This window comes from Andrographis paniculata, unplaced genomic scaffold (genome assembly GCF_009805555.1).
Source record: "Andrographis paniculata isolate CXL003 unplaced genomic scaffold, ASM980555v1 Contig34END, whole genome shotgun sequence".
Lineage (NCBI taxonomy): Eukaryota > Viridiplantae > Streptophyta > Magnoliopsida > Lamiales > Acanthaceae > Andrographis > Andrographis paniculata.
In genome coordinates, this window is record NW_026137567.1 from 3803516 (window position 1) to 3830088 (window position 26573).

General features: G+C 28.6%; 2 protein-coding genes and 1 long non-coding RNA gene across 3 annotated transcripts; 2 read left to right on the forward strand and 1 right to left on the reverse strand.

Annotated features, from left to right (window-relative positions):
• Window positions 1-1167: 1167 nt before the first annotated feature.
• Window positions 1168-3295, forward strand: LOC127248732 (transcription factor MYB20-like). Its single transcript, XM_051271245.1, has 3 exons — window positions 1168-1386; window positions 2225-2354; window positions 2579-3295. The coding sequence occupies exons 1-3, from the start codon at window positions 1254-1256 to the stop codon at window positions 3081-3083; spliced, it is 768 nt and encodes a 255-aa protein (XP_051127202.1). The 5' UTR covers window positions 1168-1253; the 3' UTR covers window positions 3084-3295.
• A 4372-nt stretch (window positions 3296-7667) lies between these two features.
• Window positions 7668-11054, reverse strand: LOC127248731 (glutamine synthetase cytosolic isozyme 2). The gene is made up of 11 exons (XM_051271244.1): window positions 10923-11054; window positions 10520-10559; window positions 10330-10433; window positions 10201-10249; window positions 10004-10110; window positions 9824-9911; window positions 9059-9187; window positions 8884-8958; window positions 8690-8781; window positions 8446-8605; window positions 7668-8077 (listed from the first exon to the last, which is right to left on the reverse strand). Exons 1-11 carry the CDS (start codon window positions 10985-10987, stop codon window positions 7925-7927), a joined length of 1062 nt encoding a protein of 353 aa, XP_051127201.1. The 5' UTR covers window positions 10988-11054; the 3' UTR covers window positions 7668-7924.
• An 11296-nt stretch (window positions 11055-22350) lies between these two features.
• LOC127248437 (uncharacterized) lies at window positions 22351-25080 on the forward strand. The gene is made up of 4 exons (XR_007838101.1): window positions 22351-22531; window positions 22910-23585; window positions 24142-24205; window positions 24531-25080. It is a non-coding gene; the product is annotated as an uncharacterized LOC127248437 (long non-coding RNA).
• Window positions 25081-26573: the final 1493 nt, after the last annotated feature.

Genomic DNA, 26573 nt, shown 5'->3' on the forward strand with positions numbered 1-26573 from the left:
TGAATCATATCGGTAAAGATATGATTAGAAAAATAAACTTGTAAATTGTTCTATATTGTGTAATAAGATAATTAAGGATATTTAGATGATATTTGCACTATAACTTAATATAGAAAATATTTTATATAAAATCGATTGATAAAATTTCCTTCAGAATAGTACGAATACTCCCTCCCATCATATATATATATATATATATATCATTTGAAAAAAAATATTTCTAATTATCAATTTAATATCCTAATTGACTATAATGACTACAATAAAATTAAATACAAAGAGAGAAAAAGTAGAGAAACGACATGATTAATATTGAATCAAGATTAAATTTTTGCTTTTGAATTCTTCAAAAGAACTTAGAATTTTTAAGACAAACTTTTGAAATAATCACTTAGGTAAGACCATAAGAGTACAAAACTATTATTTTTATTTTTTGTTGTCGGTTTTACCATTTACTTATTTTTCTTTACTTTCCATTATTAATAATAAATAAATATACTTTTAATAGCTTCAATCACTTCACAAAATAATATTTATAAATAATAAGCCAAAATCAATGTCAAAAAAGTGTATATATTTTGTGGATTGAGGTCACTATACATAGAAATTAATATAAATACTTTTCTTTATATATATATATATATAAAAACACAAATTAATTTTATTTTATTTATTTTTTTTTAACACGCTTATAAGATTCAATCAATGGTTTCAATACACGTAGTAATAATAGTGGAGAACACTAAAGATTACATATATCCATTTTGCAATAAAATATATATAAAAAGATAATTAAAAGTTGAAGGAATTAATAAAAAACATTTTTCTTCAACAATCACAAAATAGGTTTTTTTTTTTTTTCTGAAAATTAATTATTTAGTGGATATGGCAAGAAAAGTCCCCAATATAGAGGAAACAAATAACCAATGAGAACTCAAATATTCTGTCCACACACACATATAGATACACATTTTTCTGCAAGTACTATTTAATATATATATTGTTTCATTTAAATGGGTTTTTTTATTTTATTATTTTATCTGTAATGCATGATGGGGGGTGGGGTAGGGTAGAGAGGGGCACTCAATTAACCCACCCCTCATTCTCCTCTATATAAATATGAAGTGTTTTTGGGCATGGAAAGCTTGTCTTTCTTCCATTGGAAAATTAAAAGATCCATCGATCTGATTATTGCATTTTTTTTTTGTCGGAAAATAAATTAAGAAAGATTGAAGGTTGGATCATCAATAAAAATGGGAAGACAGCCTTGCTGTGACAAAGTGGGATTGAAGAAAGGGCCATGGACTTGTGATGAAGACAAGAAACTCATAGCTTTCATGCTCAACAATGGTCAATGCTGCTGGAGAGCTGTTCCTAAACTTGCAGGTATATATATATATATATATATTGACTAGAAATTTTATAAATATATATGGTAGAAAAAAAGGGATAGGATTTATTTTTATTTTTATTTTTATTTTTATATTGGATTTGTTCATTTTGTTTTTTTGTTTTTTTTTTCACGATTTTTAATAGATATTATAAAAAAAAGCGATATATACATTTTATTTATTTAAAAAAGATTAATAATATAATATAAAATATTAGTATTTTTTATATTACCGACACAATTTTTCGTAGCTAACTTAAAAATACATCCATCTAACTATACAAAGTAAATTCTTTTATATAAAATTACATATTTGTATGCATTGTTTAAGCTCTATTTATTTATTTCATATAAAACTAGTTTCAATTAGAAATATATTACATTTGTTTATTTAAATTTTTCTTATTTTAAAAATAAAACAGAACACTTCAAATATGTCCACGCATATTCTTATGAAAATTTTAATATTATATAATACATTAATTTAGGAAAGTTATCATTTAATATACATTTTCTTGAAAAAACAATTGTAAAAAAACCAATATATTTATTTTTGTAATAAGCTTGAAGATTCTATAGTAACAAAATAAATATTACTTTCATTTGCATTCATGGGACATATGTTTGAAATTTGTTTATCGACTATTTGAATTTATTGATTTTTATATTTAATTTGTTATCAATATAACACTATGTAGTTGATTTGGAATGAAATACTTTATCCTTATTTATTTTTAAGTGAAAAAATACCAAATTTTTTTTTTTTTTTTACTATAAATTTAATTTTAAATTTTAATTTTTTATTGTTATCTCATTTTCTTAAAATTGTTGCAGGGCTTTTGAGGTGTGGAAAGAGTTGCAGGTTGAGATGGACAAACTACCTAAGACCTGACCTCAAAAGAGGTCTTCTCTCCCAAGACGAAGAGAAGCTTGTCATCGACCTCCATGCCCAGCTTGGAAACAGGTCTTTAATATATTACATATATATATATATATATGTATATGTTCAATTCCTCAAATTAATATTAAAATCATGTGGCAGACAAAATCATCAACCCCAAATTGATCATCGAACAGGCCCTTTCAATTCTTCCATGGCCGTGCCTCTGTCTCATCATTACTTCACTTCTAATATCTTTTTACTAATAACAATAATAATAATGGAAATGGAAAAATTGCATTTTTCAGATGGTCCAAAATCGCTTCTCATCTTCCAGGAAGAACAGACAACGAAATCAAGAACCATTGGAACACTCACATCAAGAAGAAGTTAAAGAAAATGGGTATCGACCCTCTTACCCACAAACCTCTATCTCCGCCGCCGCCGCCGCCGCCGGAGACTGAGCCTGAGAAAGGAGGCGATAAGGAGGAGGAAGAGGACAAAATCAGGAGCCCAATTGAGTCCAATGAATTCGACAATATTAATAATGATAATGATTTCAGCATCGACGAAATTCCTGTGATGGAACCACACGAGATTTTGATTCACCAACAGTCTACTCCATCTTCTTCTTCCTCTTGCTCTCCGTGTTCTCCATTGTCGTCTTCGTTGGAGGATCTGCAGTGCTTTTCCCCGACATTTAGGGATTACTGCACTGAAATGATGAACAGTTACAGCATCTGGGAAGATGGGTTCGGGATCAACGGCTGGGATTTGTTGGATGATTTGGAAATAGGAGAGCTTAATATATAGACACAGACAAACATGGCTGCCTGCACATTATATATACATATATATATAATCTTGGATTGGACACCAATTTGATGTATATTCAACACTTTGTTCGTTGGGATTCGATTTTTTTTTTTTTTTTTTTTTCTGGATACGATCACGATTAGTCCCATGTTTCAAACTTTGTGTTTTTACCTATCCCCACAATAATTCATGCATGGTTGTCGTGTCAATTGAAATGTTTTTTTACCTAATTTTAATTTCAATTGTTCAATAATGTAATCAAAATTTTTATGGTAAGGTATGGAAAAACAAAGAGTTAAAAGCATATCAGTTTGTTCACCCCATATCTTTCAATAAAACAATTCTTCATAAATATTATTAAAAAAATATAAATATACAGACATTAATATATATATTATTTATTCATAAAAATCAATAATTTAATACAAAATATTATTTTTTATATTAGTAACGTACCACACATAAAAAAATCAATTTATCTAAACACAGTTGAACGAAGAGACTAGATATAACTAACAACATTAATTATGTACTTGTTGCTATAATAGTAATATGGGAGCAAACATGTTTGGCTAAGTAGGATCTATTTGTGATATTTTAAGTTCAAGGCAATAGTAAGAATAGCGTTTGGCGATTAGAAGGCTCACGGCGAGAAGAATGTTCGAGAGAATTGGACAAGGTGTTGAAAACGTCATAAGGATAGTTGTAGTAACGTCTGGCCCGACGGCGAATATAACGATGACTATAGAAAAAAATTTTATAATGACATTAGAAAATTGTCGTTGGGGTAGGGCCTAACAAAGAGTACATTAGAGCATCTTTTACGATTATTTTTCTTACTGTACAATATTGTTTGAGAATTGATATTTAATTTAGTTTCCTTTTTTTAAAAAAATTATAATATTAGGTAAATTATATATTCTCTTATATTTTAGTAAAAATGAGCAAAATACTCAATATTTTATTTACCGTATGAAACCCTTTGTGCTAATGTAAAATTTGTACAAAACGTCCTCATTGTCCAAAACTAATGTTTGAGTTTAAATAAAAACTTAAATTAAGTAAGTTTTATACAAAATATATATATAATATCTTAAACAATTTTTGTAATAAAATAAATAATTGATCAATCATTTATTTTTATAGTTTTTGCAAAAATAAGATAATAATTTGTCTCTAAAAAACTATAATATGAAGGATTAATCAATTATTTATCTATTTAGTTTATTCAAAAAAATTATTTAAGATATTTTATGTTTTTTATTTGTATAAAACTTACGCTAATTTAGGTTTTTATTTAGACACAAACATCAGTTTTGAATAAATGTAATGTTTTGTGCAAACTTTATATTAACACAAAAAAGTTTCACGTAATAAATTAATTATTTTATGCATTTTCAGTAAAAAAAACACATTTTTGTGTTATATAATTTACCTTATAATATTTAAAAAGTAATGTATCTAAAAAATTCTAAATATAGATTCAAATTATTTAGCATATGGCGAAGTTGTCAATTGTTAGGAGAGATAGAGTGTAGCTCAAAAGGTTGAGTTATACTCTCTCCGTTCCACATAATTTATCCATATTTTTTATTTTCGATCGTCTTGTATAATTTATCTTTTTCTTCTTTTAAAAAAAATAATTTTAATTACATTTTAAATTTTATAATTTTTTTAATCATAATTTAACTATTTAATTATCTTAATCTTAATTTATAATTATTTTTATTAATATATTTCTTAATTATTTAATAAATATATTTTAATCCATTATGTTATAATTTGACTTACCAAATCACGATTGAGCAAGTTGTAGGTTGACTTGCGCCCGGTCAACCAATCATAATAGCTCTAAGCGACAAACAAATACGCGGATAATGGCGAATGGCCTAACGATGAGAAAGAGGTAGACAGTAGCCAATTATACTTTGTGTGTTTGTTTATTTGGGAGACTGCATTTTAAATACATTATTTATCTTATTTTTTTTCTTAAAAAAATATCAAATCAAATATTTATTTTTTATTTTTTATATTATACTAAAAATCAATTTTATATTCAAAATATCACATCAACACCTATTTATATCACATCATACAACTATTCAAATTCAAAATTTTTACTATTTAAATCTCAATTCAAAATCAAACCTCGAACAAACACATCCTTACACAACAAAAATATATTGTGTAAAATAAATATATTGACCACAAGCTTTTGTAGTGTGTACGTATATATTCGGATTTCCGTGTATTTTTGCAAGTGGGACAATTTATTTTTTAATCTCTATACTTTAGTAAATTTGAGCATATAGAAGTTGTTGGGAAATGAATAAGGTGTTGCACCAAATCACTTTCGAACATTTATTCAAATGTATCAACTCTCAAAGCATGGTTATATCACAGTTGTAATACCCTACTGTCAACTGAATATATGCGGAAAATACAAAGCAGTAAATGAGACAAAGGTTTATTTACCCAGTTCGGATATAAACAATCCTACATCCGGAAATACCAATCCAGGAGAAGTTCACTAATCAGTGCTCATTAAGAACATAGACAACCACAACTCTTTCAATTCATTCTCCTAACATAGTTTACCTTGGAAATTCCCTACACAGGCTTATGTTGTCACAAACTTGTGCTGACAACGACCACGGAGCAGAACTGCTAAGAATCTGGACGCTTCCCCTTATCGGAACTCCGATTTCTCCTTCCTCCGACGAGGTCTCCGGCGAATATAAGTGTCTTGCACTCACTCAATACATGGATAAAAGAAAAGTTAGAGGTGAAAGGATTTAACTCACTTTTTCTCTCACTAGACACACTCTCAAAACCTTCCAACAACCAGACAAGACTATTTACTCCAAATGAAAATCTGAAAAAGACAGTAGGAAGAAAATACGAAGAACCATATGCCAAAAATAGTTGGAGGAAATATTGTTCCAACAGAAGTTTTTGAATTTTTTTTTAAAAAATAATTAGTAATGAAAAAATTGGACATTTAATTATACTACTTCTGTCCTACGTTTGGTGTCTTGATCACTGTAGATACGGTAATTTATAATAAGTATAATTAGTAGATAATTAAAAATGTATTAGTGAAAATAATTAATATATAATATAAATTATTATAAATTAAGATTAAAATAACTAATTAATTTAATTAAAATTAAAAAAAATTAAATTAAAAAATTTAAAATAAGATTAAGATGAGTAATCATTTGAAAAAAAAAAAGTGGCTATGCGAGACGGACAGAAACTATAGTATAGATATAGTAAGTGGAACAGAGAGAGTAATATTTTATGATAAAAAAATATATTTTATTTGATATTTTTTATGAAAATATTACTGGTAACCAATAATAATTATATATATATATGTGTGTGTGAACAGACTTTCTGTAATATAGTAGAATTTGATTTTTCTAGTATGTTTATTCTATCAAGAGTAGACCAACATTTGGTAATTTTTTTGAAAATTTAACATTCATTTTAACATCTTTTAATTTTAGATTTAGGGCTGTTTGTAAATCTATTTTTAAATTGCATATTTATATAGAATTATGAAAAGCTTATCTGCTTATTGTTTTATTTTAAATTTTTTTAGATGTATGATATAAAAAATTAAGCCGTTAATATAAAAATCTAAATTTATAGTACTTCTTTTTTTATCCAGAAATATTATTACTTTGCTGCTTTTTTTTTTTTTTACCAAATATTATTTTTTCTACTATTTTATAACTAAAAAAGAAAAAATATATCAGTAATAAAAACAAAATTCAAAATAAAAGGTATTTCGTAAAAAGAAAAAGTTAGATTAAACATACTTTTTGTTATAAATATCTACTTTATCATACTTTTATACTAAAATGTAAAATGTAAAAGCAAAATTATATCTATATTATTTTTAACTATCTATTACAATTAATATATTACTTCCTCCGTCCCACATAACGTGTTTGCTACACTATAGCACGGTATTTTAGGAGGAGTGTAATTAATAGATAATTAAGAATATATTAGTGAAAATAATTATCTTATAATATAAATAATAATAAATTAAGATTAAGATAACTAATTAGTTTAATTAAAATTAAAAAAATTTAAAATGAGATTAAAGTGTATAATTATTTTCTAAAAAGGGAAAGTGACATAGTACGTGGGATAAACAGAAACGGTAACGTGGACATGGTATGTGGGATGGAGGGAGTACTATTTTTCTAAAAAAATTTGTGATGCCAAAATATAAATGTATTATTTGAAATAGATGAAAAAAATACTCCCTCTATCTCAAACAAGGTGCAATATTTGCTTTTGGGACGGGTTTTTAGGTGGGGTGGTATTAAATAGGATAATATAAAAATTAAGTGATGTGATAGTGAGAGAAATATATATTTTATTTTTTTATTTGGATGTTGTGAGGAATAGAGATTAAGTATAACTAATTATTTTCTATTTTGGAAATCTTGTAGGATTTTGGGATATACCAAAAAAAAAAAAATGTTACAATGTGTCTGGGACGAAGGGAGTATTTATTTATTTATTTTTGGAGTAGGGAATAGTAGAATTTCAAAAAAAAAATTATAAAGAAACATCAACCCTTCACTATTATTATCATTATTGATAAGCAAATTTTCAGTGTCATCATCACACTGAAATGCAGAGACGTTATAACCAACAACAGCAAATTAATTAAAATGACATCCATCCTACACAACATAACTCGTAAGGGTTGCTTCACCACAAAATCAAAATCCCTTTCTTAAAATCAAAGCAAAACGCCGGCGCCGGCGCCGGCGCCGGAAACTGCAAATGTTGGCAACACAACTTTTGGCTCCTCACGGCTTCCACAAGACGGTGGTTTCCGTGATCATCGACGTAACGACATACGGGTCCATATTCGAGGCCGGCCTCCGGTCCTCAAAGTATCCTTTGCCTTCTTTCGCTGTGTCCCGCCCAACCCGGATCGACGCCCCACGGTCAGCCACTCCCTGTGTCGATGTAATAAATGTTAGATGTCATATAAATAGATGTGATATTTTGAATCTCAAATAAAATTCTAATATTTTTTCTCAGAAATAAAGGTAAAAAGACTAAAATATATTTTAGTATTTTAGTATTGTATGATATAAATGTAATTGTATTTGTAATGTTAAGTATATAATATAGTTACTAAAAAAAAGAAATTGATACTTTGTTACCAAAATGACAAAAAATTGATAGATTGCTAAGGGACGGAGGGAGTATAATATAAAAATTGAAAAGTAATTGTTTGATTTGATATTTTAAATAAAAGTAAAATAAAATTTGAATAGGAAAAATTTGTAGTAAAACCCACAACAGTTTATCTATTAATTACCCATTTGAAGGTGTTGATGTCGGCAGTTTCGTGCCTTCCGGTGAGGCGGCGCTCGTTGCCCTCTCCGTAGGCGGCAATGTGCTCGCGGTGCCTCAGCCCGAGCTTCTCGACAGCCTTTTTTATGACCTCGTAGCCTCCTTCTTTTCTCATCGACTTCGTGCTGATATTCATCGACCGTAAACAAGCTTTAGAATCGCCATCAAGTGTAAAAAAATAGGATGTTAGAAATCAAAGGATTCATTACCTATAATTGGTGTGTGCGCCGGCGCCGTTCCAATCGCCCTGGATTGGCTTGGGGTCGAACGAAAGTACGACTCCGGCAACCTCCGTAATCCTCTGTAAAAACATTTAACGTAAACAAAGTTCGACTCATGTTTTATCGATTTCTTTAGATTCTACGAATGTAAGTATTTCGGTTTCGTATTGTCATTATATTACCTCCAAGATGTATCGAGCTATCCACAGCTCGTCGGCGGCAGAGATGCCGGTGGATGGTCCGACTTGAAACTCCCACTGTATAGGTTTCGATAAGGTTGTATTAATCAGACATCAATAAAAGTCGAATGAACGAAATCGAGCGCATAGCCAAGAAGCGCGCATCGAACATATGTACCTGCCCGGGCATCACTTCGCCGTTGATGCCACTTATGTTGATCCCGGCGTACAGACACGCTTTGTAATGAGCATCGACGATGTCTCGTCCGAAAGCCTTGTCAGCTCCGACTCCACAGTAATAAGGGCCCTTCGAAACGCAACAAACACAATTCAAAAATCCTTACACTTCGATTACACATACGCCTCAGATTGATTGTAATAAATCGAGCAAACCACTGATTATACTACAAATACAATGTATAAACTGACAACGTATGACAATAGTTCATACAACATACTCCCTCCATCCCATATTTATTTATCTATTTGCTTAATAAATGTGAAAAGACTAAACTAACTTTATTAGTATCTTATGATATAAATGTAATGATATTTGTGTAATATATTATAAATTGAAAAGATATATTTGTAATGTTAGATAAATAGCACATGTACTAAAAAAGAAAATGAATACTTTATTATGAGACGACCAAAATAAAAAAATTAAAAAATTGTTAAGGGATTGATAGGTTATTAAGGGAGGAGAGAGTATGTTATAACCAATTTAGACACACAATACATATTAACATAGCTGCTGCAGATCTCTCATGATCAGACCAAGTCAGTATGGTTATAATATAATATATACTATATTATAAATATATTGAAATATATATAAATATATGTCGGTCACTTTTATAACACCATGTTGACTCGATCGAATCTAACACCTGATCCATGTCCTAACATAGGACATATATAAATCAGAGTATGTAGTAATCACCTGAGGTCCGGGGTAGCCTCCCGTCGGCCATCCGAGGGGCCATTTAACGTCCTTCTGTAAGAGAGTGTATTCTTGCTCGAGCCCAAACCTGCCGTCAAATTTAATCCAAAGATCGATCAGTTATCACAAGCGAATTCTATCGAGACAGACAACATCGATCAATTCAGATTTCGGACATACCATGGCTCTTCGGCAGCGACATCAGGATGGCTGAAGATCTTGGCGGCACTGTGCCTCTTGTTCGTCGGTATCGGCTCGCCGGCCGGTGTGTAAGCATCGCACATCACCTGAAAAACATTCGTCGGAGACAAAAAAATCGAATCAAACAGACACAATTGCAGATTCAGACAATCTCAGAAACAGAAAAGAATTCTCACCAGAATGTTTTTCCCTCGCCGGAACGGATCGCGGAAAATCGCCTGAGGACTAACAATGGTTCGGGCATGAATAAAAGCTTTAGGACAAATCCATTAACGATCGAAAGAAGAGAAGCTTAGGACACTTACTACAGGATGACTTCGCTGTCCTCGCCGGGGGCTTGGCCAGTGCTGGAGCCGTCGTAGTTCCATTTAGGAAGCTTCGAAGGATCAGTAACTGGTCCAGAAAGTGTCTGGAGAATCCAAAATTATGTCATTAACTGTTCATAGTTACTGCCAAAGTTTACTGTAAAGATTGAACAGAAATTGTTTAATTTACCCTGGCTTTGCTTCGAATATCTATTCCAGAGCCTCCGACCCTGTCATTATCTCGTCAAATCAATATCACAGAGCTTCTTACAAACAAACTTTCGAAGAAGACGTTAGGTGTCTCATTCTTACCGAATCTCTTTAAGAAAGCTCGAATTACGCTTTTTATTTAGGACAAACAGATTTAGCAACAAAAAGTTTGTAATATCAATTTGGGGGAAAAGAGAGATAATGGAACAGGGAAATGGAGGAACACAAACCATTAAAGATATTAAATAAATAAATCAGAAACAAGTAAGAATAGAAGCATCTGCAGAGCTTTTTTGAAGAGATAAGATGGTTGAAGAAACAGGGGGATGCAGGTGTGTTGTACACGTATATTATGCGAGAAGAAAGAAAGGAAATGAACTGACCAGATGTATTCGGCGATGATTTTGTCGGAGAGGGTGAGGTTGAGGAGGTCTGAAAGGGCCGCCATTGGTGTGTTGCTGCAAGAAATAGAATCTGGTTTGGTGAGGAGTGGAGAGTGGAGAAGGATGGACGAATATATTGTGGGATTCTTCAGCTGCATTTATTTATATAGGGAGAGGGAGAGTTGAGATTCGATGCTGCCGTGTTGGGTCTGTGTGTGTGCTCATACGTCATATTTTGGGACTTGTTTTATTCTCATTTTTATTTTTTTAAATAATACTCCCTCCGTCCCAGATATAATACTGTGTCTGCTACACTGTAGACACAGTATTTTAGGAGAGATTTAATTAGTAGATAATTAAGAATGTATTAGTAAAAATAATTATCTTATAATATAAATAATTATAAATTAAGATTAAATAACTAATTAGTTTAATTAAAATTAAAAAAAATAAAATTTTAAAATTTAAAATGAGATTAAAGTGTGTAATTATTTTTCCAAAAAGGAAAGTGACATGGTATATGGGACGGACAGAAACGGCAACGTGAACATGGTATATAAGACGGAGGGAGTACTGTTCTTTTATCTGTATTGTAAAAATATCTTCATTTTATTATTTTAAATTGTCTATAAAATATTACCTTCACCCGGTTTTAATGATTCTATTTACGTTCATCTTTTAATATTAATTATTATATTAAAGTATAAATTAAAAAAAATGTAAAATATATTTTTGATTAGTATTTTATAATAGTAATAGAAGAATATTTGTAAAAAAAAATTATAAAAATATAAAGATATTTTTAATGTTAATGTTAAGTACAATGATACATATAAAAACCTGACCTTAGAGACGGATGGAGAGAGTAATATATTGATACATATTGGGCGTGCTCGTTTGGGGTATTTTTATTAATTTTTATTGTTAGTCAGATTTTTTCTTATAAAAAATATCAAATTAATTATTTATTTTTTTATATTATACTAAAAAATAATTTTACATTCAAAATATTACATCAAACTATATTTATATCACATCATACAACTATTCAAATTCAAATATTTTACTATTCAAATATCAACTCAAAATTCAACTATCCAAACAAACACAGATTTAGTAAAAAATACTCTCTTAGTCTCCCAACAAAGTATATATTAGTTTTTTATTTTTAAATATTAGTATTATATTTGCATACATAAAAGAAAAAGTCAAAATATTTTTATTAATATTGTATAATATAAAGATAATATATATTCTTTTTTACGAAAAAATATACTCCTTCCGTCCCATAACAAAGTATCCATTTTTACATTTTAGTCTGTCCCATAACAAAGTATCTATTTTCTTTTTTTAGTAACTGTACTTGTGTACCTAACATTACAAATATCCTTACAACTTACAATATATTACACAATTATTATTACCTTTATATCACACATACTAATAAGATTATTTTAGTCATTTTTACTTTATTCCTACTATATTTTAATATAATACTAATACTTTTAAAATTACGTGAAAAAGCAAATGGATACTTAGTTGCGGGAGAGAAGAGAAGATAATGACTAATAATAAAAAACTTGAAAAAAATAAATAATACTAACAGACATTGGGATTTTCGATGCTACAAGCCGAAACCTTGTCAAAGTTGCATACATTTTATAAGTCTAACAAATACACGGATGTTTTCAAAACAATTTATTTACAATATATTAAAAAAAAATTATTCGAATATATTTTTCTCTCATAAAATTTATGAGCCCTGAGTATGGGCCAGATGGTCCATGTCCAAGGCGGCCGTGAGACATATTTTGATAAGTCTATAAGGAAACATTTATGTCTAGTGATTTTAATGAGGTATTTTATTATATTTTAAAATTTTATTTTGTGATTGTTATAATTTTGTTAAATTGAAAAATCTCTATCACCTATTTATGTTGTCGTTTGATTTCAAAAATAACAATATATGACCAAGTTGTACAGTCATTTTAAGTTGTTTTTTTTTATTGTATTTCTTAAGAATTGTGGTTTCTCAAAATAAAATGGACAATTTGAGTTTGTCCTCTTGTGGTCAGAAGTGTGTAGATACACACTGTTCCTTTTTTGTATCAAGGGAATTTATTGCATGTCTACATTATACAGTGAGAGAAATATTGTAACAATCCTTTCAATTTTATCCCTTCTCATCTCCTTGCATTGAGTGAGTAATATACACTACTATCTCGCCGGAGAATTCGTCGGTCAAAGGGAATTGGAGTTCCGATCAGGAGAATATTCAGAATCTGAGCTGTCTAACTATGTGTTAGTTGTCCGTATGCGATTGTGATAATGTATGAAATTTTCTAGGTAATCTGCTTGTAGTTTGGGTTGATGAAGTTTTGGGTGTTTTGTTCTTAATCAGCACTGATTAATAAACCTCTCCTTGATTGAAATCTCTTGGATGTAGGTTGGTTATAACCGAATCGCGTTAACAAATAATTTGTCATTTATTGCTTTGATCTCTGCATTTATTTCATTGACAAGTCGTCGTTATAACTGTGATATAACTATGCTTCGGGAGTTGACCATTTGAATAAATATTCGAGAGTTTATTGGTGCAGCACTTATTCTCTCCCAACAAATTTCTTAAATAAAATATAATACTTTATTTAATATAATATTATTTAAACAAAATTTTAAATAAAATCATACAAAAAAAAAAAGAAATTAAACTAAAATCAAAGTAAACAAAGCAAAATTTCAAAATCATCAAGTTGCATATATGTACTACAGATTCCAATGACGAATATATATATATATATATATCATTTTCATTAGTAAATTAATTTAAATATGTAGTCGATCAATCATCCATCATGTGTGGCATCAGCCACACAAATTTTCTTCCCTATTAAATAATTAAGAGTAGACTTCTAATATAATATTTAAATTAAAACACTACACTATTAATTTTCTATTTCACATACATACATGCATACATACACATATATAAATCTATTAATTATTGCCTACGCGACGATAAGAAATAGCTAATTTGATTGTCAACTAACGTTACTAACACCCAATATTATAAATTCAATCATTATTATTATTTTATTTTATTTTATTTTATTTTTATTATTATTATTTTTTTGCAACAAAAGGATTTCCAAAACATATTTAACTTCCAAGTTTTGATTAGATTAGATATGTTATACTGCTATAGGTTGTACATATAAATTTATAATTTGTTATTCGACAAATAGCGACCGCGGATTCTTAAGTTATAAAAAAATAAATATATAAAATAATTTATAATTTGTTGTAAATAAAAAATGATTTTGTGGTTCGAGAGTAAATTTAGGAACGTTATGCTTCTTAATGATATTGCATGTCACACAAAATTTGCTTAGTATGAAATTACAAATGAAAAAAAAAAAAAAATACATATAATTTTATATATAAACAGAAAAATTAATAACTATATATATTTATATATTATATTTACATGAAATAATAAAAAATATAATGATGTATAGCTTTCAGTGTTGGTCAAGAGCATGTTTAATTAAGCTTTGGGGGAACCATTAACAAATGATAGATATATGATTAGGTCATCCTTTAATTTATACAAATTTAATTTCATTCAATATTTTTTAATTTTTTATGTTGAATTTTATAATTGTCTTGAATAAAAAAAATCAATCAACCATTAGGGTTGGTTAGGCCTGTTAATTTTTCAACTATAATTCGTATTATTGAAAAAGAGTTGTTTGGTAGTAGCTTGTTACCTTTTGGATGTCTATTGAGCTAAAATGAAATATATTTATACATAGGTTTTGTTGACTTGAATTTGTCTCAATTATAAGCTCTTGTAATAATATAATATATATATATATATGTAAATAAATAAAACAGATAATAAACCTGTGCGCGTTGAAATATACGCCTACTGTTCATACGTTTTTGTGTGCATTATCGAATCTATTTCAGACGTTGAAACAAACGATAAATAATACTCCCTCCGTCCCAGATACCGTGTCTGCTACACTGTAGACACGGTATTTTAGGAGGGGTGTAATTAGTAGATAATTAAGAATGTATTAGCGAAAATAATTATCCTATAATATAGATAATTATAAATTAAGATTAAGATAACTAATTAGTTTAATTAAAATTAAAAAATTTAAAATGAGATTAAAGTGTGTAATCATTTTCCAAAAAAGGAAAATACATGGTATGCGGGACGGACAGAAACGGCAACGTGGATATGGTATCTTGGACGAAGGGAGTATGTATTATGTAAACTATTGTTATGTGCTATCAATTAATATGTCGTATTTTTACTATATTAATATAAATCATATATTCTTTTATTAAAATTTTGTGTTAATTATATATATTTTGTGCTGTTAGCACCATACTGAAAATGTCGATTCATCAATCGTATGTATATACAATCATTTTGAAATAAATACATTTAACATAATTTATATGTGATTCAACAATGGTTGTTCTTTTTCTTTTCTTTTTTTTTTTTTTTTTTTTTGTAATATTGAGATGATTGTCATACATTTTTTTTAGTAACTATTGAATTAGAGAATGATATATATAATAACTTTAAATAGATATCTTCAATGTAACACTTTAAATAAAGATTGAGTGTGTTTTTAATGTAATACAATATAAACTAAAAAATAGATATTTTTTATAATATTTTTTATTTGATGAAATTAAAATTATTAATGGGAAATCAATGTTGATTTGACAAACAAGCCCACCATCGAAATCAATTTTTTTAATTGTACGAGAACATACAAAATGAAAGTGAATGGAAATAGTAAAAAATTAATAGTAAAAAATTAATATTTAATTTAATATTTTATGAGAAAAAATATATTTAATGTCTGATATTATTATGGCCACATTAATATTTACAATTGAATTCTTATTAGGACAATAATTGACTAAAATACTTTTAATTGAACCAAATTTGATCAAAATATTTGTATGAGATTAAATTTAATTAATAAAATTTTGAATGGCACCAAAAATAACTTTTACTATTGATTATTAATTTTATTTTGTCATGGTATCTCAAACAATAAACAACATTAACCTTTGTTTGGTTTGCACAATTTTAGTATTTTATTTTATTTTTTTATATTTCAACCTGTATATGTATTTTTAATAAGAATATATTATTTAATCCAAAAAAAAAAAAACTCGAATCAAAATAAAAATGGGATTTGTTTATTTGGAGTATCATTTAATCAATTTCAATATTCAAAATTTTATAGTATCAAACTATTATATATTTAAATAAAAAAAAAATTTTAAAAAAAATCCCAAAGAAACACATATCAAAAGATTTGTGTATGGTCAATGAGCAGATCGACATGTCACATAACAATTTGGATTAATATATTTAGAGATTTCTAAGTTGACTTTTTGTACTCCATAGCCAAAACAATAAGCCAACTAGTGATAGGGATATTTGGAATATTCACTACATGATGTATCGTTATTTGATTCTTCAAATCAGTATTATTATTATTGTTGTTATTATTATTTTTATTTGCAATAAGTTGAACTTATATATAATACGATTAATTATTTTATTCAAGTATTTCAAAATTTATTAAAAGAATATAAAAATTAAGGAGGGTTGGGTTTGTGTTTCAAATATAAATCAATATTACTCAATCTTTAGGGTTTATGATAAAAATATATTATTCAATATCACAAAATATTTTCATTAGTATCTATTTATATCAATTTCCTTTTTTTAAAAAAAAAAATATCCAATTTCAAATCAAAACCAAATAATTTAGTTAAAATAAAAAAATATAAATTATTGATTTTAAAAATGTGATTAAAATGTATAATTATATTTATAAGAGAAAAAAAAAAAAGACAAGTTATGTGAGACGAAACAGAAAGAATTGACAAATTATGTGGGACGAAAAGAGTAATATATTTTCATACACTCGTTATTTTTATATTACTTACACAATTTCCTATATCTCATATAAAAAAATATTTTTTAAAATTATTTCGCTTTAAAGAAACAAACCTAATGTAACTTGTAACTTGTTTATATTCTATAAGAATACTTGTGCTTGCGCAAGATATGTTGCAAATGAACTTCTAATTTTGAGGCATCGTATACAAGTCGTTGTCACTTCTGTTAGATATAAAAATAATTAATACAAAGTAAATGTTCGAATGCCGGTGCTGGAACTGTTTTCGTTTCGGGATATTATTTCCTATCTAAATGTGCGACTTGTTTTTCTGTTAGAGGTTATTTTCGATTCGTCCTTCTTTACGTTTAACTTTGACTCTCAATCACATCTGTTTGCCTTAAAGTTTGCAATTTGTCTATGATTTGTCGGATTCCAATTCCGTTTGCTTCCGACTCTATCTGTGATCTATCTAATTCCATTTGCTTCTGACTCATAGTTCATTCAGACAAACTCAAATTAATTTTTACAACACAATTTTGAGTTTGAATATGTTGAAATATATTTAAATATATAGATATATACATTCTTATGAATAAAATAAAGAATTTCAATTCCATAATCTACTGACAAATATTTCACTTAAAAAATGTAAATTTTTAAATAAATTAGTTGTTTATCATTTTTATTTTTATTTTTATTTTTATTTTATGTAATATCATATTTAAACCAATATTGAATCGAAAACCAAACTAAAATATCATTCAAACGCATCCAAGCAAATCGAACCCAACATGCATGTTTGTTGGTATTGAACTGTCTACTGCAGTATGTCATGTGGCACGAGTATAATGCCATTTCTTACAAGATCCAGGGGGCACGAGCACCCTACCCAAGATGTACAGTTGATTACCTGTCTGGTCCTCAGATCCCGGGACTTCAAAAAGAATTTAGTCGCTTTCTGCAGTGCCTTGCATGCGAAGAAAGAAAAAACTAATTCACGTAGCAAAGTTGCATACGTCTTCAAATAACTCAGATATTAATTTAGGAAAATATAATTTTATAGCTAATATTTTAATTTCAATATACAAAAATATCTTATATAAAAAGTTATTATATAATTTAATATTATGAATATAAGAATTATGAAAAATATTAGTAAATTAAATCATTTAATTTATTTTTCTTTCTTTCGTTCCACCTAATTTATCCACTTTTTTTATTATGTCTTTTCCACTTTTGGAAATATAATTATATACTTTAACCGCACTTTAAAATCCATAATTTATATTTTTTTATTTTAATTAAATTATTTAGTCATTTTAATCTTAATTTATAATTATTTTTATTAAAATATAATTATTTTTTCTAATATATTTCTTAATTACTTACTAATTACACAATATCTAAAACTCCGTATTCCATGTGGACAAATTAGTTGGGACGGATGAAGTAATATCTTTTCCTAATAATTATACCTATATTTTTGCATATGTGACTATTATATGGTGCTGATTTCTCTGAATCTAGCACATAACCATGCCTTTTTTTATGTATTCAATTTAAAATATCGATTGATTGATTGATGTTATGGAAAATACCCCATTACATATTTTGGCATATGGACAAAACAATTATGTGTTGTTGTTGTCGTCACAACCTATAAACAACATCCATTGACTCATCAGCCTTAACCTTGGACTGTGTTTAATTTATCTTGCCTATGATGATGTATTCTCAAGACAAAATAGATTATTTGGGTTTGTCCTCTTTCGATCAGAAGTATAAAGGAACACACCATTTCTTTTATGTACCAAGGGAATTAATTGCATGTCTGCACATGTCAAGCTGTTGGCTGCCTTACATAGCTTGAGATTTTGGAAGGGTGTAGTGTGAAGGTTTTAAGAGTGTGTGTAGCGAGAGAAAAAGTGTATCAATCACCTCAACTTCAACATTTTCCTTCTCTATGTGTTAAGTGAGTGCATGTCACATTTATCTCGCCGGAGAGTTCGTCGGAAAAAGAAAAAATCGGAGTTCCGATCAATGGAAGCATCAAGATTCTGAGCAATCTTACTATTTGGTAGTTGTCAGTACGAGCTTGTAACGACGTATGCCTGTATAGGAGTTTTTCCTAGATAATCAGTATTGTAGTATGGGTTGAAGGAGTTTTAGTTGTTTTTGTTCTGGATCAGCACTGCCTAATGAACTAATCATGGATTAGAATCTCCGGATGTAGGTTAGTTATAACCGAAACAGATAACCAAATATCTTGTCATTTATTTTTTTTTTATCATTGCATTTATTTCGTTGACAACATCTTGTTATAACTGTGATATAACTATACTTCGGGAGTTGACCATTGAATGAGTGTTCGAAAGTGATTTGGTACCGCACATATATCCCAACAATTGATTTGTTTTATTAATTGCGTGTGTGATTGCTATTAGAACCCTGTTTCTAATTCAGAAAAAACTATTTTTTAGTCATGTAAACGACTTTCTTATCAATTTAATCTCGTAACTTAATCATGTATATAAGTCTGTCTTGTAAATGATTTTTTTTTTGGCACAATTGGTCCTCCGGCCCGGAGATGCGCACGTGACACCCGTTTGACATGCTGGAGTACGCATGTCCATCATATAGGCGTAAAAAAAAATCACTTACGAGACTAAAATGATAAGAAGGTAAATTAAGGATTAAAAAAAAAATTCACGTATCTGTGAAGTAGCGTCTATTTGGCGGACACATGTGCTTCGACGGCATGCTAAGCAGGTGTCACATGCGCATCTCCGGTGCCGAAAGATCAATTATGCCAAAAACAAAAAGAATCTCCTTTCGAAACAATTTTTATATGAACTAAGTTACGAGACTAAAATGAGAATGGATCAGTTTCAAAAATATATATATATTTTTTTAATTTATGTGGACTACATCGTGAGATTACATCTATATATATTTGAATTGTTCAATATGTCGTTTTAACAAAAAGGCAAAATGAATTGTATATGTACTATTGTAATTAGGGTTGTACGGAAAAATCATATTTTCAAATATAATTCTACTTAAGAGTTTATCAAATTTAATTTAAATTTGCTATATCACAAATGAGTTCGAGTTCAAATTTGTTACTCCCTCCTTCCCATGTAATATGGGTGTATTACTGTAGACACGAGAATTTAGGTAAAGTATAATTAGTAAGTAACTAAGAAGTGTATTAGTAAAAATAATTATAAATTAAGATTAAGATAAGTAAATAGTTTAATTAAAATTAAGAAAATTATAAAATTTAAAATGCAATTAAAGTGTATAATTATATTTCCAAAAATAGAAATGACAAGTTATGTGGGACGGACGAAAATAAAAAATAGGGACAAATTATGTGGGACGGAGGGAGTAATATTTTTCCGACCTAGCTGTCCGCTTCGATGTCGCAGAAAGAAATTCTTACTTTTTATTTTTTAAATAAAAATACTACAATTTAGCAAAATCTTTAATAAAAATATATTATATTTTTTTATCACAAAATATCAAATAAAAATACTCTTAAAATTAAAACTCAAATTAAAAATGAAACTCATGAACCAAAACTAAACAAACCCTTATATTCAAGTTTTCCAAATATGATGTAAAAATGACATAAAAACTCATATAAATCCCAAATTATTAGTATACATTTTAATAAAATTTCAATAAATTCATATATCTATGCTTCATTTTAAATATTCATATCATATTGAGTTTTGGGTTTTTAAATTCAAATTGGATAGAAAATTCTATTCTTTTTAGAGTGTGCTTTTAGCATTTTTATTATGCAATTATTGTAATTTTTATAAAAATATATTATTATAGGGTGTGTTTCTTTAGGTTGAATTTGAAAAAAAAAATTAATTTGAATTTGGTATAAAAATAATGTTTGATGAGATATTTTGTAAGAGAAAAAAAATATTTTTTTCGAAAAATTTAAAGAAATTTGATTGAAAAAACATACCTATTATTTTTCAAGGAACATCACATTCAAATCATTATTTCAACTAACAAATAAGATCAAACTTCCGATAGAATTTGTTTTCATTTTGGACTCAACCATGACATTCAATTAAGAAAACAATTAAAAAATATATAATATCGTTATAATAATAATAAAATAAAATAAAATAAAAAAGAGAGAAAAGAGAAGAAGAAGAAAACAATTAAAATAAAATAAACATTCAGGTCCAACTAAAATTCTTTTTGGATGACTCCCTCCCCAATCTTATACTACTATAGATTATTATTATTATATTTTTATTTAATATATGACAATAAAACCTATTTTTTTATTCAAAATATTTAATATGTATATCATTACATTTACGGTGTGTTCGTTTGTAGGATTTAAACAAAATTTTATTATTCATTCAAAAAAATTTTCTCAAAAATATTAAATCAAACACCTATTTTTTATTTTTTATATTATATTAAAAATCAATTTTACATTCAAAACATCACATCAACGCTTATTTATATCACATCATACAACTATTTAAATTCAAAATTTTTACTATTCAAACAACTCAAAATCCAAACCCCCAAACAAACACGCACTTGTTTTGGGGATTGGATTGGATTTACACTATTCATCCAATTTTTCTCCCAAATACATCAAATCAAATACCTATTTTTTATTTTTTATATTATACTAAAAATCAATTTTACATTCAAAATATCACGTCAACACCTGTTTATATCACATCATACAATTATTCAAATTTAAAATTTTTACTATATAAATCCCAACTCAAAATTCAAACCCCCAAACAAACACACCTTAATGTCAGAGCACCGTTTAGACAGTGATATTAGACTTTTGAACATTTTTTAGAATAATAAAAAACTAATATTTATAAAATTAATATTATATAATAATAAAATAAATATGTATATATATCTTAAAATTAATAATTAAATATTTTAAGTAAAAAAATATATATATTTTAGAAATTCTTTTTAATTAATTTTTTTTTAAAAAAGAAATTAGTAAATGAGGGCCCATTCTTTTTGTCTTTGGCCTTGGGCCATTCGAAGATGTTGCCAATAGATATTTTTTTAAATAATATTTTAGAATTTAAAATTTTATCGTAACTCTTAAATAAAAATATATTTTATTTTTTTCATAAAATATCATATTAAAATATATTTAAATAAAAATTTAAATTTAAATACAAACAAATAACTTTTAATATATAAATTTAATATTATACATATATTTATAAATTTTGTTTTATATATATTATAAAAATGAGCTCCTAATAAGACCCAAAATTTTAGGGCCGTGGTGGGTGTGGGCCGGATGGCCCAGCCCAGGGCAGCCCAGGGCTTTGGTTGGGACTAAATAACAAAATATAAAGAAGCGCAAAAACTCAAACACGCTTTTTCATACGAGAACGACGAATGGGCCAAATATAAAATTAGAGTCGCATTTCAATCCAGACACGATATATAATGTATATGCTCTACGAATTTGCCTACCGCTCTTACACTTTGATTTCGCAGATCGACCGAATCGATCGGAGCCAGGAAGAAGTTGTGGATGTTACATTCAAGGAGGGGAAGAACATTGATTGGGAAGGAATGGCGAAGCTTCTGGTCTCCGACGAGGCTCCCAAGGAATTCAACACCCTCCGCCAGGTCTGTTGTTTAATTTCACTTCTTGCCTCATTTTTCTTTGAAATTTTGTGGCGATTGAGTGATCGCGCGTTAACTTGTGCTGTGAGCTCTCCGATATGGGTTGTAGCCTTGTAGGGGATTCCTGTAGAATTTATTTTTATTGATTTGTTTATTGGTTAAAGTATGTAAGAGATGATGAGATGTATGAGATGTTGAATGGATGAAAATAGAAAAATCGTGACATGACATTATATGTGGTTATACGTGGGAGGGAGGAACTATAAGGAGATTGTCCCTACTCTTTGCAATAATTTGTGAAATATCTAACTTTGTCACTATTTCATTATATGATTATTATATTTATTGAACTTTTTGTTATTCATTTTGAATAATATGAAGGAACCAGAGTCCATAGATTGGGAATATTACTGAAAAGGAATTGGATCTTTTGGTGTGCAAACACAAGTTTCAAATTGGACGACGTGAAGAAAATTCTACACTTTATAAGTCTCAAGTTCCCACATGAACTCCCCTAGTACCAGGCATTTTCCATTATATCCAAAAATATATCGGGCTAAGTCCAAAGCGGACAATATCATACTAGTATTGAATGAACTGGATGACATTGGGAATTGGTTGTGGTAGTGGGCTCGCCCTTGTGACTTGTGGATGTGCCTTGTGTCGAAAGTCTCATGGCAGCGTTGGGTCGTTGGGTCGGTTCCGACAGTTGTGGTTGATCAGATAGCGGGTTCCTTTATGATAGGCAGTACAAAGTGGGCAGGAAAGGCCATTGGTTGGTCCTTGGTTTGAGGAGAGAATTGTTGGGTGCAGACCCAAGTCCCACATTAGAAGACGTGAAAGAAAATTCTACACTTTATAAGTCCAAGTGAACTTCACTAGTACGAGGCTCACACCTTATACATCCCAAATGAACTCCACTAGTATGAGGTCTTTTGGAGAAAATCCAAAAACAAATTCGTGCGGGCTCAACCCAAAGCGAATAGTATTATACTAGTGTCGAGCTGGTCAGTCCAGCAGGATCTCGCTTGATTGATATGTAAGCAGGCTTATGATGGTATGCACTCTCTGTTCCTTGTACTCTTTCTTCATATGTTTCCCTAGTTTTGTTTCAAATGTATTGTGTTTCTTACTTTTTCATTAGTTATAGAAAGTATCTAAGTTCATATATACTCTGTCAAAGTTTTTGTAATTAAATTTTATCCTTCTCCAAATCTTAGAAACAGTATGCAGCAAAATTGGTTGTCAGTGATATTCTTTAATACTTATAACATTAGTCTATATTATTGGTCAAGCCATTGAACTGGATATAAGCAATTTCCCCATTTTTGGGATTGCTCTGTTGTCATCTCATACTAAATTAGTTATATTTATTGGGAACTAAGTATATTACAGATGCATCAAGTGGTAAAATGCCTCTGCCCACTAATCTATTCAAGATTTTTGGTATTTAGTTGATAGTGGTTATCTATTCCAGACTGTTAACCACTTTGCAGTTGTTCACTTTATCGCTTATTTAAGTGGCACTTTGAGCTTTTTTATGCATATAATATCTCTATATCTACTGTTTTATCGCTATCTTATTTGATTTTTTATACCCTGATTTATTGCAGAGATCAAATTCCACAGTATGTTGACAATGTGACCCCTCAGTACAAACCCAAGTTTGATGCTCTGGTGAGGAAAATGAAGGAATTTTTTTGTATTTATGCACACTTCTCCCTTGGATTGCCTTGATTGAAGGTAGAAATAAAACATAATTCATGCATCCAGCATAGTGAGGCACACTGATATTCCGAAACAATATGTTTTGAAGTAGCCATTTAGAATTACATTTGCAGAACTTTTATCAATGGGGCTTTCCTATATTTATTATCTTTTTGCACCAGAAACCAATATAGTGTGTGATATTTGTTTTATTGGCATGGTTTCAGTGTGATGGCATGTATTGTTGTTGATAATCGTGAACTGATTATGATGGTTTAATATCTTATCATTTCAGCTTTTGCTAATTTATCAAATTAACAACACATGGAGGATGTTCCACTGACTGGATCGATTCGTGAGTTACAGTAGGTAGAGTTGAAAGAAGCTGAGCAGGCATCATTAAAGGAGTCTGAAATATTAGAGAAAGAAATTGCAGAGGTCCAAGAGTTGAAGGTAATTTTAAGTTACTCTGTCTGCCGGTATCCTTAGTTTAACAATAATGAAATTCGAAATGATTACTGGGGCTACGGCTACTAGATTGACATGGTGCTACAGTTCTTGGAGCCACATGTAAGGTGCCATCCTTAACTTCAATCACATTCTGTTTTGAAATAAAAAGTTAAGAACCAATTTGTGTTTCCAGTTTCTTTTTTCTTGGATTGCCTAAATATAATCATCCCTGTTGCGCCATGTATTGCTTGTTATCTCCTTTCCGTTCGTGCCGACAGAATTTGATTAATAATTTAGCTTTTCGGAACTCTACTTTCTCCATGTGTGTATATTTTTGTGCTCATGTAGTAAGTAAATGGCATACAATTCTGGAGTTGTATGTGTTGATGCTACCTGCTAAGTGCAAACAAATAATCAGTATATATTTACTTACAGCAAAAGTATTAAAGATCACAGATGGTTATATGGTTGTATTGAGGAATTGAAATGAAACACCAACAAGTTTTTCAAAACTTGTATTTTGTGAACACTCCCCTCGGAATTGGAGTATATATGTTTATCATGCCGAGCATTACAAATACGACTGATTTGTAATCCATTTAGTCCATAATCAATAAAGAAAATAAAAAATAAAAAATAAAAAATCTATATACATGCACAGCAAATAGTAAATATTGTTGAAAATATTATTTTTGGATTGGATTAAATGTAAATTAATAATTTTTAAAATATATATATTTAAATTATTTTACATATATAATAAGTATATTAATTAATATTAATATATTATATTCGATCCATTTATTATGGTGTTATATTCCTATCAATTTTATACATAATCAGGTCCATTGTGTCTCTCAATTTCCCTCTCTTTCTAAAGTCAGTTCCAGTAAAATTAGGAACTCCAATTTTGAACCATGGGCTTATTCCTTATTGGGTTCAAAATATTAGAAGCAATGATGCATTATAGGAGGATAATTATTTTAATTTAAATTATATAAAATACTATAATTTAAATTTTCAAAATTTAAAATTTAAAATTCGTAGATATATATATATATATATATTCAAAGATGCGCACCCTCAAGTGTAGCCTATATATAAAATTTGAAGAAATAAAAAGAGAATTTTGAATAAGTCCAAATCATTAGTTAGTACGAAAGTGAGAATCTTCTTCTCTTTTCACATAGAAAATTATTTTATGTATACGCGTTTTCAGACAATTATTTGTGTAAATAAAAAATGGGTAAACTATTTTTTTAATCTCGTAACTGGACATCCTTATCATTTTAGTCTCGTAAATGGAGTCTCTCGCAAACTAGTTTTATAAGTAAAAATTTTTCGTTATTTTAGTCCTCCGGCACCAGAGACGCCTGCGTGGCTCACCGGAAGCCACGTGTCCGCCAAATAAATAAAATTAAAAATAAAAATAAAAAATAAAATCCACATGTCTGTCAGGTCAGATCCGCCAGGTGTCACTGACCTGGTGGACATGTGGCCTCCGGCGAGCCATGCAGGCGTCTCTGGCACCGAATGACTAAAAGAACGAAAATTTTTCACTTATTAAACTAATTTGCGATCCACTTATATGACTAAAATGATAAGGGGTCCAGTTATAGGATTAAAAAAAAAAAAACAGTTTATCATAAAAAAAATTTGTAGATTCGAGAAGGAATGATTATGGAAATAAATATACATACACCATTTTTTCTTTAAAATTTAGATCTAAGTTCTGATTTTAAACTAATAAGAAATTGAAATGAAATAATATTATATATATTTAAATAATTTTTTTTATTTGATATTTTGAATATAAATTTATTATTATTATTACTTTCTTGACAATATATGAAATAGAAAGGTGTTTGAATTGCTAATTTTGAAGTAA

Bases quoted from the DNA above. Each gene is read 5' to 3' on its own strand.
- LOC127248732 (XM_051271245.1), top strand. From the start codon at position 1,254: ATGGGAAGACAGCCTTGCTGTGACAAAGTGGGATTGAAGAAAGGGCCA. The intron at 1,387-2,224 runs GTATATATATAT...AAATTGTTGCAG, and splicing joins AGCTGTTCCTAAACTTGCAG to GGCTTTTGAGGTGTGGAAAG. The intron at 2,355-2,578 runs GTCTTTAATATA...TGCATTTTTCAG, and splicing joins CATGCCCAGCTTGGAAACAG to ATGGTCCAAAATCGCTTCTC.
- LOC127248731 (XM_051271244.1), bottom strand. From the start codon at position 10,987: ATGGCGGCCCTTTCAGACCTCCTCAACCTCACCCTCTCCGACAAAATC. The intron at 10,111-10,200 runs GTGAGAATTCTT...AATGTTTTTCAG, and splicing joins GGCGAGGGAAAAACATTCTG to GTGATGTGCGATGCTTACAC. The intron at 9,912-10,003 runs GTATGTCCGAAA...ATTTGACGGCAG, and splicing joins GTCGCTGCCGAAGAGCCATG to GTTTGGGCTCGAGCAAGAAT.